Below are 20,538 nucleotides of genomic sequence, written 5' to 3'. Positions count from 1 at the left end.
AAAAAAAAAAAAAAAAAAAAAAAAAAAAAAAAAAAAACGAAAAAAATAATTCAGGGTAACGTAGAGGGAAGCTTAAAGGGAGGAAAAAGAAAAAAGAAAAAAAAAAAAAGGTACGTTCAAGGCTGTTTGGAAGAAAGAAAAAAGGAAAAAAATAAAAAGGGAAGCGTTCAGGTTTTGCATTCAAGGTTTTGAAATATTGAGTTCAGGGTCTTGTAATATGTAACGTAGAGGGAAGCTTAAAGGGAGGAAAAGAAAAAGAAAAAAAAAAACATTGAAGCATTCAGGTATTGTGTGAGAAAACAGAGAGTTTGTTTTTGTTTAGGTATTGTGTGAGAAAATAGAGAGTTTGAAAGCTACTCGTCTTCCTGCTCTACTGTTTCTCAGTAACGGCTGCCTATCTGATTTCCTTCCTCCCTTTATTCCTTTCCACATGGTTTATAAATACTGACAGAACCTCCCTGCTTTGGTTGAGGTATCTCTACATCTCAATTCTTTTTTTTGGGTGCAAAACTTTTATTCTCTATTTCAATTCTTTTTTTTTTTTGGTGCAAAACTTTTATGCTTTGTTTATATTAATATGAGACGCTTTTTTTTTTTCTTTTGTTTCTGTTTTTGTTTGTATTAGATGAGCGTCCTTGGCATGCCATTGATGTGTTTGTGAGATTGCCTAAATGACGTTTCAATAGTGCTACAATTTTACTGCCAAAAAACTATTTTATTTTACCTTGGTTTATTTGGAAATATCTCAGGTGTCATTTTTTTAATGTGTTGTGGCTTATTGGAAGAATGTAAGACTCTAAAGTAGTGAAGTATTAAAGTGTTGGTGGCACGGCTCATCCATTCCAAGGGGATTTAAAGGTGAGTTTTCATCTCTCTCGATTGTTTATATTCCATGACTGAGGAAAGTAGTTTGGTAGTGGTATATTGGAGTTTGAGTGGTTGTTAGGAGTGGGTATGGCCGGATTTTAGGGAGTCATTGGATGTCAAGTATGTGAGTTTCTATTGTATTTTAGACTAAATACAAGTATATGGTGAATTAGGGAGAAATTTTATTAAACAGATAAAATTGAGCATGGAAGCCCAATATAGTGAAGTGAATGAAAGTTATCGCTTGTGGCTTTAATTTAAATCAAGTTTTGGGCCTGATTTTTTGAGGGGGAAAAAAAAACCCTGATTGTTATCAATGCATTAATCATATATGTACCCCACATCTACATGACTTCTAAATCCCAGTTATAAGATATGAATCCAATTATTAATTTTGTTGATGTTGAAATAGTTTAGGGTGCATATCAAATATATGATGCATTTGTCTTCACATCTGACCAAAAGCAGTAGCCAACTATGATCCTATGCTAACACATAATATGTGTGTCGGTGAGAATTAAAAGTCACTGTTAATTTACATATTTGTAACTAAACAATGAAAATTATGAAGAAAATAATTACAGCAGTTCTTTTTTCTACTCTTTAAAAAGTCACAAATTTTCAGTTTTTTTTTATTTATTATTTATTAATGATTTCAGTTTGCTTTGCTATTGCATCGACCCATAACAAATATGACTTTAATTTTGTCTAATGACTCCCAAATGATGAATTCATGAATTAAATAGAAATAAATAATAGGGAATTAAGTATCAAGTTTGTGGTTTAAGGAGGTTGGACGTAATACCTTATAACATGTGATATAGCGATGGTAGCATCACCAAAAATTGTAAATAGGTTGCCCATTGCTCCAGGGTATGTGATGTCTATATTTATTTTTATAAAATAAAGTTTAATAAAAAATTAGTTTAAATTTCATTTAATTTATTCTTTTTCTCTAGAAAAATTTTATATGAGACAGGTGTATAAGACACCTCTATTACTAGGCTCCACGACGTGAAGCCAAGGCTACTCATATTGCAGTGGAGAATGAAGTAGAGTTGGGTATCAAAAAGTAATTTATATGAAGAGGACGCTTTTAATGTGATCCAACCACTTCAAAGCACTATCAAGATAAACTCCCACACATATACACACACATAAAACCCATTTTTAATACTAGAGAGAGTGTGTGTGTAGTATATATAATATATATATAATTTCTAGAAGCCTAAGAGGGTGTAATAACAATTGAATTTTGGGTCTTGTAATTTTTTTGGACGCACAAATTTTAAAGACATTATATACATTTGTGAGAAGACCATGACCCCTAGACAACAATGATAAATTTTGTTGCTGTGACTGAGATTAATAAATTTGTATCTTCAAAAACGCTAAATATAGATTAAAAATTCATACATCTCATTATCCACCCGAATAGTCTTGCATTAAAATTCGGATGCAATGTAAGATTTTTTTTTTTTTTTTACCTTTTTTCATTAAGTTTTTTTTACTATTACCTAATAAATCATAGTAACTTATTTTTACTATTATATAAATTTAGCATTTTTTACCTTTTTTTATTAATTTTTTTTTACTGTTACCCAATAAATCATAATAACTTATTTTTACTATTATATTGATATGAGTTGTTCTTGATAATTAGACCAATTAGACCAAAAGTTATTCACTATAAAATTGATTACCTTTTAAAAGTAGACCAAACCTTATGAAAAACTCAGGCCCAGTTCTTACCTTACATATTATGACCCAAGTTTGATCATTCCCACGTGTAAATCAAAGCAAAAACCCTTACCCTCTTACAAACTCTCTTCTTCCTCCCCCACGTATAGATGATACTTCTAGAAAATCTCATTCTCATGAAATATCTCTTCATTTTTCCCCAATTTCAATTTAATATGCTTTTGTCTATTAATAATATTCTATACAATTTATGCAAACAAATTCTCTGTCATCGACTAGTGCAACAAAAATATATATAAATCTTGAGATCTCTCAGGTTGCTGAAATAATTGACAAGTGCATATTTCTAAAATTTATAATAACAAAAAAGTCTAATAAAGAGCATATACTATCTCACAAAATGCCATTAACTTAATATTTTCATTAAAAAAATTCAATGATAGGAATGGTAAAAAACATGATCCTATACAAGAAATACCAAAAATACATGCAAAACAATTTTCATAGGAGGATTTATCTTTAAATAATATGAAGAAAATAGTAAAGATAAAATACATTGAATGAGATCCTACGAAAAATGTTTGTTAATTATTTCAAATTATACTCATCATTTATGTATAAAAATAATAATAGATCATATTATTTACATTAAAAAAAAATACATATTAATTTCAAAGTTCATTGCAAGATGTGAACTGCTAGGGTATTGGAATAATAAGTAACATTGATACAACAATGGGTTGGTATTACATATTGTGCATACTTTGTGAAAGGAATGTCAAATTACAAACAGGATCATTTTGGTGTGCAAAATGTAAAACAAAAATTAATTTTTCTATCCCAAAGTTAGAGGCACTCACATTAACTACATACTCTCCAAATATTTATAATATATTTATCTCACTATAACTACTATATATATAAAATTGCAAACAACTTTAGATACAGGATTCAAATTGAAGTTTTTAATGCAACTAACAAAACAAAGTTTGTGGTATTTGATCGAGGTGCCGAGAAAATCCTAAATAAATCTACAAGATCAAGATCTTACTGAAAAATAAACTAAGGCACAACTTATTTAAATTATTGTAAAAATATTGATATTGGAGAAGGAATCTCACGTTATTTGAAAAAAAAAAGGAAAAAAAAATGGATTTCTCTACTTCATTTGAATGAATTTAATCTAAAAGATGGTTTTAAAAATTATATAGTTGCTAAGATTTTTGATGCGCCTTCAAATGATAAAAAGGTATGGAAGAAAAAAAAAACACAATTCAACATGATATGTTAATTCTTTTTGCTGCACTATTCCAAAGTTAACAAAAATAAAAAATTTACAAAAAACTGTCACATCATTGAAATTTAATATAAATGCAAATATTTATGAAAAATCTTAGCGACAAAGTCCAAACTTTGTAAGATCTAATCAAGAATCTCTCGGTGCCAATTCATTAGTAATTAACACAAATGATGCAACAAAAGGAAAAAATAATGAAAGCTCAAAAATTGAATAAATATGGACGGACTAAATTTCAAATGTTGAAGATGGAGAAACTGATAATGACAACAAACGTCACCATATCACAATAATAAAGCATTGAAGAAAAAAAAATCGTAATGAAGCTTTTTATTACATCACATAATAAAAATCAATAATATAAAATGAATTAATATACTTTTATCAACTTTTATTATACAATATTACTCCAAGTTGTTTTCATTATTGCTCATTACTTGAACATAATAATTATAATAGATATATGTGTGCAATTTATAATTGTTACTTTTTATGATGAACTCATTACTAACAAAGTTTTATAATAAATATGTTATAATATATGTATAATATTTTTCAAAAATAAATTTAAATAAAATATTATTGCATTATCCGTGTATCGCACAGAAAACTTCCTAGTTAAACTTAAAGATGAGATCCATCATGCGGGCCAAATTATATTTATATATTTTGCTCTTAAGCCTTAACGTCACGAGTTTACAACCGCATTCTTTTATTGTTAATCCTATCTTGGGGTTGGGTGGGTCTTCCACTCACTCACACTTTCTTAATGTCTTGTCTTAACACACTCATCAGTCATCACCGCTCAAACTTCAAAGCTTGGCAATGGCAATGTCCATAGCCATGGCTGCTTCTCTCTTGGGTCTCTCCCCCCCACCTCTATGTTATGGAAATTCCCGCAGAAATCATGATATGGGATTTATGACTATCACAACGCCCTCCTCATATTTTCACTCTCTCACTCTGACTCTCAATTCTAACCCAAAAAGGACTAGTAGTACTATCACGTACCTCTCCTTTTGTTCTTTGGTTTTATCCATTTCCCTTTTTTCATGTTCCTTGAGTGATTGAATTTGAATAACAATGGTGTTTAAGATGTCAATCAACAAGTTCTGATGAACCAAAAACCAGAAGAAATTTACTGGACAATGCTAGCAACCTCCTTACCAATTTGTTAAGTGGAGGAAGTCTTGGGTCTATGCCTATAGCTGAAGGTGCAGTCTCGGATTTGTTTGATCGGCCTCTCTTCTTTTCACTCTATGATTGGTTCATAGAGGTACTTTACTTACCCTCTTTTGCAAATTTGTCTATTAGATGATTTAGTTGTCAGCTGGTTGATTGAAAAAAAAAAAAAAATCCCTACAGTGCTTCTATTGAATGTCCATTTGGGTTAGCTGTTTGAAAGCGTGCATTTTTTTTTTTTTAAGATATAGAGAATTTATAAGTTGGGTTTCGAAAACATAATTTTTAAAAGGGTTCAATTAATGTATGCCTGTCTGCTTAAGGAAAATTGAAATAACTAAAAAAAAAAAAAAAAAAAAAAAAATCCCCCCCCCCCCCCCTCTTCCACAAGTTTGCAGTGCCAACCGGGCTCGAAATTTGAATTTTTGTTCTTAACTGTCATTTACTTTTGTGTGCATTATGCTTTCGTGATTTGATAATTGTGGACATGCTAAGTCCTATTGTTCGCTCTCCTCTAAATATGTTTGTTGAACTTGGCAGCATGGCTCTGTGTATAAACTTGCTTTTGGGCCAAAAACATTTGTTGTTGTATCGGATCCTATCGTTGCAAGACATGTTCTTCGAGAAAATGCATTTTGTTATGACAAGGTACTACCTAACTATATGCTTCTTGACTCCACCCATCCCTCCTCTTGTCAACATGATTATTGATGTCAATATGAGTTTATGTAAAATGCCTTTTATTTATGTAAAGCATGTATGAACTTTCTTTGTTTGGTCTATACTCGTATCGTCTAAATTATAGCTCACATATTTATACGACTGTTCCAGAGATCTTATTTCTTTTTTGTTGATAAAATAGGGTTTTGACTTTTGAGCCTTTGCCAACATGTAAGGTTGGCATTAGTTTTTGTTTGTCTCAATTGGGTCTTGAGGCCAATAGTATGGGAAATTAATTGAGAAAAACCATCAATCACAAGAGAAATGACAATACCATTACCAGGTGAAATGATTCCAAAGCTTATAAATCTTGATAGCTTTGCTAGCATGTTTGATCATTATGGGATTTGACTAGCATACTTTTAAATTATATATCATCTTTAAGTACTTTCTGCGTATCATTTATTTATTCTAATCTATTATTACTCAACTTATTGCAAACTCAATTAGGGAGTCCTAGCTGATATACTAGAACCAATAATGGGCAAAGGACTTATACCTGCAGATCTTGACACTTGGAAGCAAAGGAGAAGAGGTAAGCAAATAAAAAGTGTGCATTTTTGGGTTTTTCACCTTAGTTTATGACAAAACTCAACTACCTCTATGTTAATTCTCCAACTAAAATGATCCACAATTTGTTGGTATCTAATTCCTCTGCAGTCATAGTCTCTTTTAAATCCTTTGGGATTAGTTAGTTTTGAAAGGTGGCTTAGATCAAAAGATGATTTTCCCACAAATGTAAGTACATATTGGTAATTTTGGGAATGTCAAGTTGTATGTTGTAAGAGTTCATATTGCCTGGGAAGTCATCAGGTTTTCCTAAAACAATACAAGTTTGTTGTTTGACCAATTGAATAACTTATGCAACATTAGTTACTTATCAAATCCTTATTAGTTTTTGGCACTATATATATATATATACACTCTTCATAGACATTCTATTCCTTCATGTATTATATTTAGGCAAGTTCAAACGTTTTATAGATGAACTACACTAAAACAATTATAGAGAAAATTTGCTCTTAATAATTGTCATAACTTAGATGCTTCATACAGTTGGATAAGTGTTAAAAATTAGACAGGATATACAGTGATAAGTAATTGAATGCCAGGAAGTGATCCTTAGTGTCTTGTGTTAGGCGCACTTACTGGTAAATTTTATATGTTATGCAGTTTCTTCTAGTTTAGTTAGATACAAAGTGTTCTAGCTTGTAGTGATGGATGACACCTATATCATGATAGTCTGAGGTCTGATATCCAGTGCCTCCCCAATGCCTTGCAAGAAGTTAATAACTTAATCAAATTTTGTAGTAGTATAATATAATATTACTCATTTATGTATTTACCAACCTATCCTGATCTGGATAGTAAATCAACTTTAACCCAGTGCCATTGAGAGACGCAGATGGTCTGCTTCCTTAAAAAAATTGACATGCCAGTCATTAAATTACAACAAAAGTAAACCAGTTATTTTTGACTGACTAAAGGCTTACATGTTAAAAGCTTAGAGTTCTTAGATACAAGATTATCGATATAAGGTCAATTTTTTATTAATCATAATGGTACTTCTGAATATAAATTATTACTTCTGGAATGGGGTTAAACTTGTTTTGCTTATTATAAATTAGCTCTTCCAAGCTTTTTTTATTTCCTTATTATTAGATGGCGTTGATTTTGTCTAATAACTCCATCTGCAACTTCTTTATATATATATATATATATATATGATCAGTCTACATTCTTGTTCTATTTTAAATCCAATCATATTAGAATAATAATATGTTCCAGGCAAAATAATGCTCATAGAAATGGGAACTTAGACATCATATTATTTCAAAACTATGGACTAAATTTGATTTTGGACCTGATCACTATCCTCCATGGGAGTCAATATATATTATGTAATTTTTTATGAACTGATACATCAGCAGTGTCTATGGTTGTTCCATTCTTTGCGAGAAGAGAGCTATTTTTTATGGTTAATTCATGCTGGAACTGAATCTTTAATTTATTTAAAAATAATTCACAGTTATTGCTCCTGGGTTCCATGCCTTATACTTGGAGGCTATGGTCAAGATATTTACTGATTGTTCAGAAAGAACAATATTGAAATTTGAGAAGCTTCTACAAGAAGAGACAATTGAACAGAGGGAGGAAGACAATTGAGTAATCTCATTGAATGGGATTACTCCCATTTCCAAGCCCAAGTGGTTGGTCTACTACGCACTTGAACTATTTGACTCCATTTTCAACTATTTAGGCTAATATTCTCTGTTCGTTTACTTTTATTCGAAGACATGTTTTAGACTCAAAGCAACCAAAATAAAGAAAAAATAGAGGTACAAAAACTCATTAAAAAAATGCAGTTTCGAAGGTTAATTTTAAAGGAATTCTCTCTAATCCACAACTGTATAATCCAATTGATCATTGTGTTTTTTTTTTTTTTTGATACGGATCATTGTGTTTTTAATCACATGAACTAGCTATTCATAAGATTGATTTAGATTTACTTAATCGGTCATTTAATTACTCATGGATTATCATCTAACTCGCTACCTAGTACCTATGTAATGAGTTGGAGAAGGTTCTTCAATATCAGTTTAGGTAATAAATTTTATTCACTTTTAAAACTCTTCCCCTCTGATTTTAGAAATTTTTTTTTTTTGGGGGGGTTTCAGGAAAATCAAAACCCTGTTTTCTTTTAATATTTAGATCAACACAAAACGTAAGTTCTGGTAAATGGATTCTTACCCTAACGTCAGCTTCTTGCCCTAATCGGATTAAAGAGTCTTCTTCGAGATGACGAATAGCATGACTTAAGGAGTACGCACTTGATTGAAACGAAGGTCTATTTCCTGCAAAAAATTAGTTCACACTGGAACGTACCTTTTCCTGTCAACCAAATGTACAGAAAATATAAGACCTTTTTCAACCAATTTAAGGTTTTATTTTTCCTTTCTCAAACTATATAATAATTATTTTTTATAAAATAAAAAACTATATAATAAAGCGCATCCATCACGGGAATAAATCCAAATTTGGCTTACCAATAACCGTAGAAAAAAAAATTGGCATCTTTAATCTAACTAATAGTATTGTTTCTCAAAAAAAAAAAAATAATAATAATAATAATAATAATTACACACATTTTACTACATACACATTTACACATGAAAAATCAACGGAAATTATTACTTGAGTTGGAAATCATGACTTCAAGTCATGATTTCAGTTTTTTATTTTTAGTGTGGATAAATGTGTGTGCAATAGAGTGTGTGTAATAGTTTTTCCTCCTAACAAATATCATTTAACAATGTCAAGTGATGAACATTTATTAACTATATACGTATCAAAATCTTTTGAGGTGTATCAAACTTATTTTGATGGGCATAACACATGTAATATTAAGAAAATTACACAAAAGAAAATGACCAAACTCAAATTTTATTTTTTAATGTTTTTACCTTCATCAAATAGAAGTTTTTTTTTTTTTTTTGTTAGAATGACTCCAGTAGTTAAAATTAGATGGTACAACTTTAAAAAAGAATAGGTTCAAAATCATGGAAAGACTAATCTACAATGCAATTTCTAATAAGATTTGAGTGGTTCCTAATAGTTGCATCAAATAGTTGGAAGGGCAGAAATCTAAAAGTACATGAGGGGTAAAGATGTGGAGTCTAAAAGAACTGCTCAAGCAGCTTTGACATTGTTGGTTGAATATTGTGGTGCACATTCACAAGATAGTAGAGAGCTCCCTGCTTGTAGATAAGTGATGATATGTTCAAATTGAACGTGGATGTTTTCCAAGCTGAAGTCCTCGGGTGTGGGGGCTATCATTAGAAACAACAAAGGGACTTCCAATGGCAGCCATGTCCTGGAGATGTAGCAATGTGATCCATTCTTGAATTGAGGGCGGTTGTTTATTTATTGGACAAAGTTTAGCTACAAATTAAATTGGTTGTAGCCTTAGACTACAACATTACTCAATATATTTTTATTAGAGGTGAATTTTGACAAACCATTAGATTACATCTTCTTCTTATATCCTGCATGCTTGCAAAATTTCTAGAAAATTAAATATCAATAGCTATGTCATTAATAATTGTTTAAATTACAAGTTTTTGTAGTTTAAAAAATATGCATAAAATATAAGTTTATAGATCATATAGAAATAAATATCTAATTAACACAAAATTTGAACATAAAGAATATGCAATTCAACGGTTAGATTTTCAAAATATGTAGTAATGTTTATTTTATCGAGTAAAGTTGTAATCTAAGTCTACAACCAATTTTGTAGCTAAACTTTATCCTTATGTATATTGAGATTTGCTTTTTAGACTTGGAAATTATGACGCATCATTCTGGAAGTAGATTCAAGATAGGTTCTAACCTCAAGGATCAGAAAATTTCAGATTTATATAACTTTTGGCTGGGCAATGAAATTATGGATCCAGAGTTCCTGTTGCAAAATTTTGAACAAAGGGAAAAATCTCATGTATAAGGAGGGAAGCTATTGTAGCTCATAAACTAGTTAGACATACGCGCACAATCAATCTCAGAAATATCTTCCCCCCTCCAAAATTAAGTGATGTCTTTGATTGAGTTTTTTTATTTATTAATGAAAGCTAATGAATTGAATTTCAATATATGAATAAAATTATAGAAGGAAAATTCTCTTAGGAGAATTGACCTCTGTAATTCTACTGTAATTCCATTTAATTAACACTAATTACCAAACATGAAGGGTAAAAATCAATCAAGAGTTTCTGAAAAAAAGATTGAAGAAGGTAAATAAGAGAGAAACTTATCAGCTTCCCCACAAATGTTTGTAAAAAAAAAATGAAAGGTAGCATTTAGACTATGTCAACCTATATTTGATTTGATTTTCACTTTTCCAGTTTCACTCGGATTTTTACAAATTTGTAAAATGATTAAATTACATTGGCATAAACTAGAGATTTAGGTTTCAAATTAAGTGAGGTCATACGAATAAGAATACAAATCTTATTCTTCTTTACTATTTAATGTGTTCTATTTTATATTTCACCATGTTAAGTGTTAAAATTTATTTTTTATAAAATCACATTAATGGAATGAGTAAAAAAAACAACCCAATCCTATTTGAAAGACTGAATTATTATAGCACATGAGAAATATTCATGCACCAAAAATGGCACATTCAAACATGGGCATATGTTCCCGAGACATCAACCCAAATATCCGCCCCAAATGTGCGCCACAATCGCAATCATGGGGTATGTGGGGCAAACATGACGAGCCCTATATATACACTTGCCCCTTCCATATGCCAAGGAAAGAGATAGATCCTAAAAATATTTCATCATTGTGACTGTTGACTTTAGCATCAAAATAGTTTTAACGGGCAGCATGCTGGAGCCAACACTCTTTTTTTTTTTTTTTTTTTTTTTTTTTTTTTGAGATGAAGCTTAATGTGATTTTAACATTAGACTAATAATATAAACTATAAAAACATTTCACCCATGGTTTTAAAAATTAGATAGGATCGTCCGGTTTAACCGAAAATCAAACCCTAAATTGGTCTATTAAAATATTACCAAAACCGGTGAAAAGGGAAAATTAATCACTTTTCTGGTTCTTTAACTGTTCCAATTTTTAAAATCATGAGTCCATTGTAAAAAATAAAATAAAATAAAATAAAATAAGCAAAAGGAAAAAATGACAAAGAGAAAGGGGAATCTTGTTTTGGGGAATATAAAGAAAAAATAATTTTCTTGTATTTTTTAAATCAAAAACATGTTTGGTTAGTTGAAATTAAAAATATAGTTTTTTGAAGATAAAAATAGAAAATACTAAAATATTTTTTTACTAGGATTTGAACTCTAATGATAACTCATTAAATGAGATAAATTTATTAAATTAAACACATGTTTTTATTGACTTTTGAAAATTAGAAACTGAAAACAGCCATTTGCATGTTTTCAGTTTCCTTCACAAATTGAGTTTTGAGAACAGTTTCTGTTTTTTGTCCATTTTGGATTGTCAAACAAGTTTTTTAGTCTCAAAGGCATAACACACAATCACCCACGTTTATTTGGAATCTCTGCCCCCTCTTTTATGTCTCCTTCAAACCCTACTCTTCTTGCTCAATTTACGGCAACCAATATATAATTTTTATTCGACCCTCTGTTTTGTGTAAAATTGTTCAGCAACGGGAACCATTGTTTTGTTTAGTTTTTTGAGAGTGAGAGGGACAAGAATTGTATCATTTCTCTCCTGTTCTGTTCTACAAGTTGCATGAACCACATTTATTCATTAAATTACTCATTCATTTGTTTTGACTTTTTGGATGGAGTACAAGTGAAAAACATAGAAACAAAAACAAGCACACTCTATGAAAATCGAAACCTCAACCAAGCCATACTGTTAATTTTTGGGTTTTCTAGTCTGGGCCAAAGCCAACCCAAAGAGCAAAACAAACAGATGGGTCTGGCCTGCTTTTCTGTTGTGAGTCTAGCCCACATATAAAGCAAGAGGTCTGAATTAAAATTTTTAATTGAAGAGGAAAAACCAAAGCTGAGCAGCCTCCACCAAGATGAGATTAGCAAAACATGGGGAGCTAAAACCCAGGTCAAAATAACCAAAAATAGATGCGTCAAGGGACGTTTAGCTCAGTATGACCAGCATGGACAGGAGTCCCAAGTGAATTAAGAGACGTGAGTCTCCAAGTAAAGGCGACAGGTTGTGTTCTATAAATTGAGACATGCATGCGAGGTGAATTTGGAGAGAGAGTGACTGCCACTTGCGATAGAGAAGGCAGCCGTATTTGAGAAAAGTACAGCTAGGGCTGTCCAGACCCGACCGGAACCCGTCAACCTGCCAAACCGCCCGATGCTGGCTCGAACAGAAGGTCCAGTTGGTCGGCAGCGGGTTTCCATCTTCAAAAACCGACGCCGGTGGGTTGAGTGGCGGGTTTGCATCTCCAAAATCCAACCAACCCAAACCCGACTGGAGCTGTAAAAAAATCTAGCCAAATCCTTCAAAAACAAGCCAGATCCGGCGAGATCTCGACCAGATCTGCCGAGATCTCAACCAGATCTAGCTAGATCTGGTAGGATTTAGCCAGATCCAGAAAAATCCAAGAAATTTTTAGCGAAAAATGCAGATTCTGACAATATTCCGCCAGATTTTACCAATTTTCGGCGATTTTTTCCAGATTCCTGCAGATTTTTCCAGATTCCGGCGACGGTTTTTTCTAGATTTTGATGCCCTTTTTTTTAATTCCGGCAACCGACCGACGTTCACCCTCACCCAAAACCGACTCGACCGATTTTTCCGACGGTCGGTTTCGGGTTCCACCGCCCCTTCACCTGACGCCGGCGGGTCGAGTCTGGGTTGGGTACAAAACCAACCTGGCTCGACCCGTGGACAGCCCTAAGTACAGCCATAGAGATCTATACCTGAAAACAAAGACTACAAGCAAAAGGAGAGAGAAATAGTGGGAGTGAGAACAAAGAAAAATAATTAGAGTATTTTTTTAGTTGTAGACATACACAAGAAATTAAATTTGAGATTTTCTCTATGAACAAGTTTTTTTAGATGTAACAACCACATGGAGTTACTGTATTTAAAGTGAGTGAAGATATCGAGTGAGCTCACATAAATTCATGCATAGAGATTTTATTGTTTGATGTGGATCTCAAGTTAGTCATAAACTTGAGAATATTTATTTCAGTTTTATAATGGAGACCGGCCCCACAAGCCAAGAGGTCTTGGGTGCCTAATAACTTTCCAAGTCGTACCTTAACTCCAAACCTTAAATCTGGTATATAGACCTATATAAGTGGCCCAATTTGGTTCGTTAGCCTAAACCAAGTGGCAACTCCGAAATCTTTGTCTCTGAACGATTCAGCTAAGGCATTCTTTCCATTGGGGTATTAACCACACATGCAGTGTGATACAGTGTGCTCACAATTACCATCATGAATTTCTTATTATAGTTTTTTTAAAATGCACTACTTACATTTTTTATTTGGTAATTATGTATAATGTTCAACTTTTGCCTAGACATAGAAAATACATATAGTGAAAGAAACTAAATTTCTATGGACATCCTAAGAAGATGATAAGTTGGTTTAGTATTTATTGGAACTAGTTAGCAATGTTCAGTGGAACACATACAATAGTTTTAAGCCTGGTTTCACACTTAAGTTAGAGGAATTGATGGAGAAGAAACTACCAAGATATGGTATAAAGGCAAGTCCACAAATAGAATCTAGATAAAAAACTTTAAGAAGACAATATAGGGCAATAGATGTGTAGACACCCCATTTTGCAACTTACATTAACCTCATTTGGAGGAAAAAAATAGTAATTTTACCTCAAAGATAAGAATCTTAATTCTAGCCATTAGGTCATTAATTACATATCATCAAAGTGATATTGATAACTGGTCACAAACCTCAATCGAACTATCAGGATTGAAAGTTATTGTCAAATCAAGTTTTAATGTAAAGATATTTCTCACAAATGAAGTCTAGCCATGCGTGATTATGAATAATTAATTTTGATTGGTTATAATTATAATCAGATTGAAATTAATGACGTGTCATAATACGATTGGCTAGGACCATAATTTATGGTAAGGTTGCACACACTTGATTGATTAGTTGGTCAAACATTAATTATCCATTAGTAATTGATGCAATCATCTTCTTAATTGGGAAAATTAGGTCATGATTTGGGGCTTATTAATTCAAAATGGAGGTATTTGGGGGCTACTAATACTAATTAGAAGTTAATTTGGGGCATATTAATAATAATTGGGCTGAAAGTTTTTTCCAAGAGGCCACTTTGAATTTTTGTAGTGAGGTTAATTATTTTGGAAACCAGACACATGGGACTTCAATTTAAGCATAATAATGAGGAAATTTCGATTAGAATGAGTGAGATATGATTTTTTTAAGTTGGCTCTGCGGGCTGTTACAGACTTTTAATTAGTTTTGGGCATGTTACAACTTACTCACATGTGGTATGACCAAAATTTAAGTTGTCTATCTGTGGTTTAAAATTTGGCACTTTGCCCACATGAAGTTTGCTCTGTTAGGAGTCGGTAACCCACCTCTATTACAAATATGAAAAACATAACAAAATTTAAAAAAATATATATATATATATATATATAAAAAAAAAAAAAAAAAAAGGGACACCGCCGGACACCGGAATCTGGCGCGTCGTGGCCGTTCCGGTGTCCGATACGTGTCGGACACCGACACGACGCCAAAAATGGCGTGTCCGTGCAACCTAGATTTTTAATTGAAGAGGAAAAAGCAAAGCTGAGCAGCCTCCACCAAGATGAGATTAGCAAAAAACATGGGGAACTAAAACCCAGGTCAAAATAACCAAAAATAATGTGTCAGGGGATGTTTAGCTCAGTATGACCAGTATGGACAGGAGTCCCAAGTGAATTAAGAGACGTGAGTCTCTGAGTAAAGGCGACAGGTTGTGTTCTATAAATCGAGACATGCATGTGAGGTGAATTTCGAGAGAGAGTGACTGCTGCCTGCGATAGAGAAGGCAGCCGCATTGGAGAAAAGTACAGCCATAGAGAGCTGTGCCTGAAAACAAAGACTACAAGCAAAAGGAGAGAGAAATAGTGGGAGTGAGAACAAAGAAAAATAATTAGATTATTTTTTTAGTTGTAGACATACACAAGAAAATAAATTTGAGATTTTCTCTATGAACAAGTTTTTTTAGATGCTATCAAGTAAGCTCACATAAATTCATGCATAGAGATTTTATTGTTTGATGTGGATCCCAAGTTAGTCATAAACTTAAGAATATTTATTTTAGTTTTATAATGGAAACCAACCCATAAGCCGAGATAGGGGCGTAGCCAGGAATAATTACTTGGGGAGTCTGGGTTGTAACATAGATATACTTTGCCATTTTGACATGGCTTCTCTATTGAGGTTTTGAGTCGCAACCGATTATTCTCTAATTCTTTTGACGTTTGTTTCTCAATTAGCTTGTCAATATGTCTTGAATAATTCTTTAAATTCTCGCAACATTTCATAGCAATTTTATGTGGGGAGTTTTGATCTTTCCCTACATGACGAATTAAAGGATAATTCATTCCATCTTTCACCTTTTTCCAATTATTAAAACCTGTTGAAATGAATGCATCTAATCCGGGACGACCTACTGGTTTCTTACTAAAAAGGTAGCAAGGTAGACAATATATCGCATCCATTGAAGGTGAGTATTCCAACCAATCCTTATGTGATGCAAACCATGAAGGTTGAAATCAACGACGATTTGTATCATCATTGTATGGATAGTCTATATTTTTAGGTTGATATGGACCTTCTTTGAGATAAGCTCATCGGATTTCATCTTGTTTGTTGATAGGGAATTCACATATTTGTTTACGTGATCCTGGATCAAGATCTATCTCTTCAGATTGAATTCTTGAACATTTAGAGGGGTGTTCATCAGGCATTGAAGTATCAACATTTGTTTCTACAACCATGGGTGTCCTAATTTCTGAATTGCTAACATCTTTTTTCTGAAAGAATGCATCAATTGTTTTTCGTTTGCTTATAATTCTTTTAACTTTAAAAATATGACTCAAAAATTAACCTGAAAAAAATTTAAAAAAAAATTTAATTAGAAATTTTTACTTAGTCATATGGATGTTATTCATACTAAAAAAACAAAATTTTCACTATAATTTAAACAGTCAGCCCATCAATCATCATCATTCCTATTATTAAAATTTTCATGTATTTTAATTTTTTTTTAGTACAACTTTAATTAATAATAACCCCTTAAACGAAAACAAAAATTAAACACACAAGTATTTGTACACAACATAAACTAAACAATTTAACAACTCCTACAACCACATAATATCTAACTAATAAAAAATGGGTAATAAATCAAAATAATTTACCTAGAAACTTTGTGTTCACAGAATCACAAAGTGCAAAAATGGGTGGGCCGTGTGGCAACTTGCAATGCTTATTGCCTACAACTGTAGATATTCTTCCCTTCAAGACTCATCAATCATCACAAACAATCTCCTTATCTCCATCCCCATGCCTTCAATCATATATTTCTTTAAAAATCTATGAAAATATAAAGAGCATGTGAATATTTAGGTGTAGATAGTTGAGGAAAAAAAAAAAAAAGACACTGAAAATAGATGATAAGATGAAGGTCTAGTGCTTAAATAAGAAAAGAAAACTCACCAGGCAGTCACAAAGTTCCAAATCCTAAAATTTGAATGCTGAGTGATTTGTTTTAGAAAGAAAGAAGAAAGAAAAAATTGGTCAGGATTTTTTTTCAGACTGGAGGACTGATGCTGCTGAGTTTGGGGGCTGGTAGGCGGTACCAGAGACAAAGAAAAGAAAAGTATAAGAAGTAAAGTGGGAAGTGTATCAGAGAAGACAAAGAAAAGGAAAGAATAAGGATTCCATGGGGACTGTGGGGTGGGTTTTGGAGATGGAGAAAGTGTGGTTTTGTTGTTATGTGTTTGGATTTTAGTATTTAAATGTTAGTGGGCCAATTTTGTGTTTTAGTTGGAGTATGAGAGGCCTAAAACTAAAGGTGGGGGCTTGGGAGAATAGAGGCCTACAACTAAAGCTGGGAGTGGGAAAAATAGTAGGGATATGGGGGGGAGGGGGGCCGGATGTCCAACTGTGGGGGGGGCCAATCAAATTTTATACCTACTTTGTTGGAACTATTTTTTTTTGCAGGGGCCACGGCCCCCCCAAGGGGCAACGTGGCTCTGCCCCTGAGCCGAGCGGTCTTGGGTGCCTAATAACTTCCCAAGCCATACCTTAACTCCGAACCTAAAATCTGATATGTAGACATATGTAAATAAGTGGCCCAATTTGGTTTGTTGACTTAACCCAGGTGGCAACTCCCAAATCTCCGCCTCTGATCCATTCAACTAAGGCATTCTTTCCATAGGGGTATTACTATTAACCACACGTGCAGTGCGAGACGGCGTGCTCATACCATCATGAATTTCTATTATAGGTTTTTTCAAAACGCACTACTTACATTTTTTATTTGGATAATTATGTATAATGTTCAACTTTTGCCTAGACATAGAAAATACATCTAGTGAAAGAAACTAAATTTCTATGGACATCCAAAGAGGATGATAAGTTGGTTTAGTGTTTATTAGAGTTAGTTAGCAATGTTCAATGGAACACATACAATAGTTTTAAGCATGGTTTCACACTTAACTTAGAGGAATTAATGGAGAAGAAACTACCAAGATATGGTGTAAAGGTAAGTCCTCAAATAGAATCTAGATACAAAACTTTAAGAAGACAATATTGGGCAATAGATGTATAGACACCTCATTTTGCAACTTACATTTAACCTCATTTGGAGGAAAAAGAGTAATTTTACCTCAGAGATAAGAATCTTAATTCTAGCCATTGGATCATTAATTACATATCATCAAAGTGATATTGATGATTGGTCACAGACCTCAATCGAACCATCAAATTGAAAGTTATTGTCAAATCAATTTTTAATGAGAAGATGCATTCTCACAAATTAAGTCTAGCCACGTGTGATTATGAATAATTAATTTTGATTGGTTATAATTATAATCAAATTGAAATTAATGACATGTCATAGTACGATTGGCTAGGACTACAATTTATGGTAAGGTTGCATGCACTTGATTGATTATATGGTCAAACATTAATTATCCATTAGTAATTGATGCAATCATCTTCTTAATTGGGAAAATCAGGTCATGATTTGATTTGGGGCTTATTAATTCAAAATGGAGGTATTTGGAGCCTATTAATACTAATTAGAAGTTAATTTGGGGCATATTAATAATAATTGGGCTAAAATTTTTTTCCAAGAGATGATCTTTGCTCAGTATTTCATTAACATCTATGAGGCCACTTTGAATTTTTGTAGTGGGGTTAATGTTTCTGGAAACTAGACACATGGGCTTCAATTTAAGCATAATAATGAGGAAATTTTGATTAGAATGAGTGAGATATGATTTTTTGAAGTTGGCTCTACTGGCTATTGCAGACTTTTAATTAGTTTTGGGCATATTACAACTTGCCCACATGTGGTTTGACCAAAATTTAAGTTGCCTACTTGTGGTTTAAAATTTGGCACTTTGCCCACATAAGGTTTGCTCTATTAGGAGTCCGTAACCCACCTCCATTACAAACATGAAAAACATAACAAAATTAAAAATAAAAAAATAAAATAAGATCAAAAGGTGGCTTTTTAAAAATTTAGAAGCTTGCTCAAGAATTTCAATAGCATAAATTTTCATTTTAGGCTTGTAAGATGATGTTTTATTCTCTCTCTATCGTATTTTCATATCAATTTGTACCAATAAGACGTTTCTATCTCTCTCAAAGTAACCAGATATCTCTTTCTCACCCAAGCTAAACATCATGGCCAAAAGCCTTAAAGGCTTGTTCTCCTCAGCTCATTGCTTGCCACCGCCACCAATGGCAATGGTTCCCCTTCCCCCGAGCTATTGAACACCGAGCTCTCTCTCTTATGCCAACCCAAACCCAAGGTGGAGCCTCCTTGCTCTGCCTATCGCCGTTTGTCACCGGACCCATCACCATAGGCAGTTCTTCCTCGTCAATTTCACTCCAAAGCTCTCCTTGTTTTCTCTCATCTAAACAAAGCCCATGACCTCAAGCTTTCCCTTTCTATCTATTTTTTCTCTTTCTCCAGTCTAGCATTTGAATGGGAAATGGTTGCACATGAAGGTTAGTGCTATCAGCTATGTGAAGATTGGGTTGGAATTTTTTAGGTTCTATTTGGGTGTTCTAATGTTGAATAATAAGTTTTCAAATTTATGATGGTACAAAACACACATACATTAAAAAAAAAAATAATAATAATAATAATAAAAAAATCTGATGTTGTTCTGTTCACCCACCACTAAACCAAGAATATATAGTTCAATATTCTTCACATTCATTGGCCGTGAAGAACCCAGTAACTAGCCAAAAGCCAGACCATCCGTAAACATTGTTCAGTTCACAATGCTACTACTGTTTGCTGGGTATATTCTAGATTTCACTTTCACTTCTTATTTTTCTTATCATTTGACTAGATGATGTAAAAAGCTTGGATTTTTTTAAGTGGGTTTGTTGATAGAAGAGATGGACAGTATTGGGATTTTTGTAGTGGGTTTGTTGTTTTGTTGATAGAAAAGGTTGAAGGTTGGAGGAAGGAGTAGAGAGGTGGGGTTGGGGTTTCATGTTTCGGGTTTCAATGTTCTTCACTGATTTTGTCCAATTTTCCATTTATTATCTCTCATTAGTGATTATTCTTTGTGTTTGGCTAATTCTGTTGTGTTTTTGTTCTAATTTGTGTGCAAGTTAGTGCGTTTTAGATAGGTATAAGTGTTTGTGGAGACTGTTAGCAAGAGCTCAGTTGGATAATTTTTGTGTTCTAAAGTTCTTGAGCAAGCTTCTAAAATTTTTAAAAATCAACCTTTTGATCTTTTTTTTTTTTTTTTTTTTAATTATGTTATGTTTTCATGTTTGTAACAGAGAAAGTCCATGGGTGGGTTACGGCCCCCTAACGAAGCAAATCTCAGATAGGCAAAGTGTCAAATTTTAAACCACAGATAGACAACTTAAATTTTGGCCAAACTACAGGAGGGTAAGTTGTAATTTGTCATTTCTTGCTCCTTGCTCCCACCAACCTCCGAAATTAATGCACCAACCTTCCCTAACTTTGAAATTGGGTATAGATTCATGATCTCCTTT

The 20,538-nt window shown here is 32.7% G+C and overlaps 1 protein-coding gene across 1 annotated transcript; it reads left to right on the top strand.

Annotated features, from left to right (window-relative positions):
• The first annotated feature begins 4,643 nt into the window (after positions 1 to 4,643).
• Positions 4,644 to 7,948, top strand: LOC112007615 (cytochrome P450 97B1, chloroplastic). Its single transcript, XM_065779565.1, has 4 exons — positions 4,644 to 5,141; positions 5,588 to 5,695; positions 6,218 to 6,302; positions 7,797 to 7,948. Exons 1-4 carry the CDS (start codon positions 5,064 to 5,066, stop codon positions 7,931 to 7,933), a joined length of 408 nt encoding a protein of 135 aa, XP_065635637.1. The 5' UTR covers positions 4,644 to 5,063; the 3' UTR covers positions 7,934 to 7,948.
• Positions 7,949 to 20,538: the final 12,590 nt, after the last annotated feature.

The sequence above is a fragment of the Quercus suber genome, unplaced genomic scaffold (genome assembly GCF_002906115.3).
Source record: "Quercus suber isolate HL8 unplaced genomic scaffold, Cork oak 2.0 scaffold_213, whole genome shotgun sequence".
Lineage (NCBI taxonomy): Eukaryota > Viridiplantae > Streptophyta > Magnoliopsida > Fagales > Fagaceae > Quercus > Quercus suber.
Note: the sequence above shows the minus strand (reverse complement) of the source record. Positions and strands in the feature narration are given on the sequence as shown.

Excerpts from the sequence above, each read along its gene's own strand:
- LOC112007615 (XM_065779565.1), top strand. The coding sequence starts at position 5,064 with ATGCCTATAGCTGAAGGTGCAGTCTCGGATTTGTTTGATCGGCCTCTC. Across the intron at positions 5,142-5,587 it reads TCTATGATTGGTTCATAGAG|CATGGCTCTGTGTATAAACT; the intron begins GTACTTTACTTA and ends TGAACTTGGCAG. Across the intron at positions 6,303-7,796 it reads TTGGAAGCAAAGGAGAAGAG|TTATTGCTCCTGGGTTCCAT; the intron begins GTAAGCAAATAA and ends AATAATTCACAG.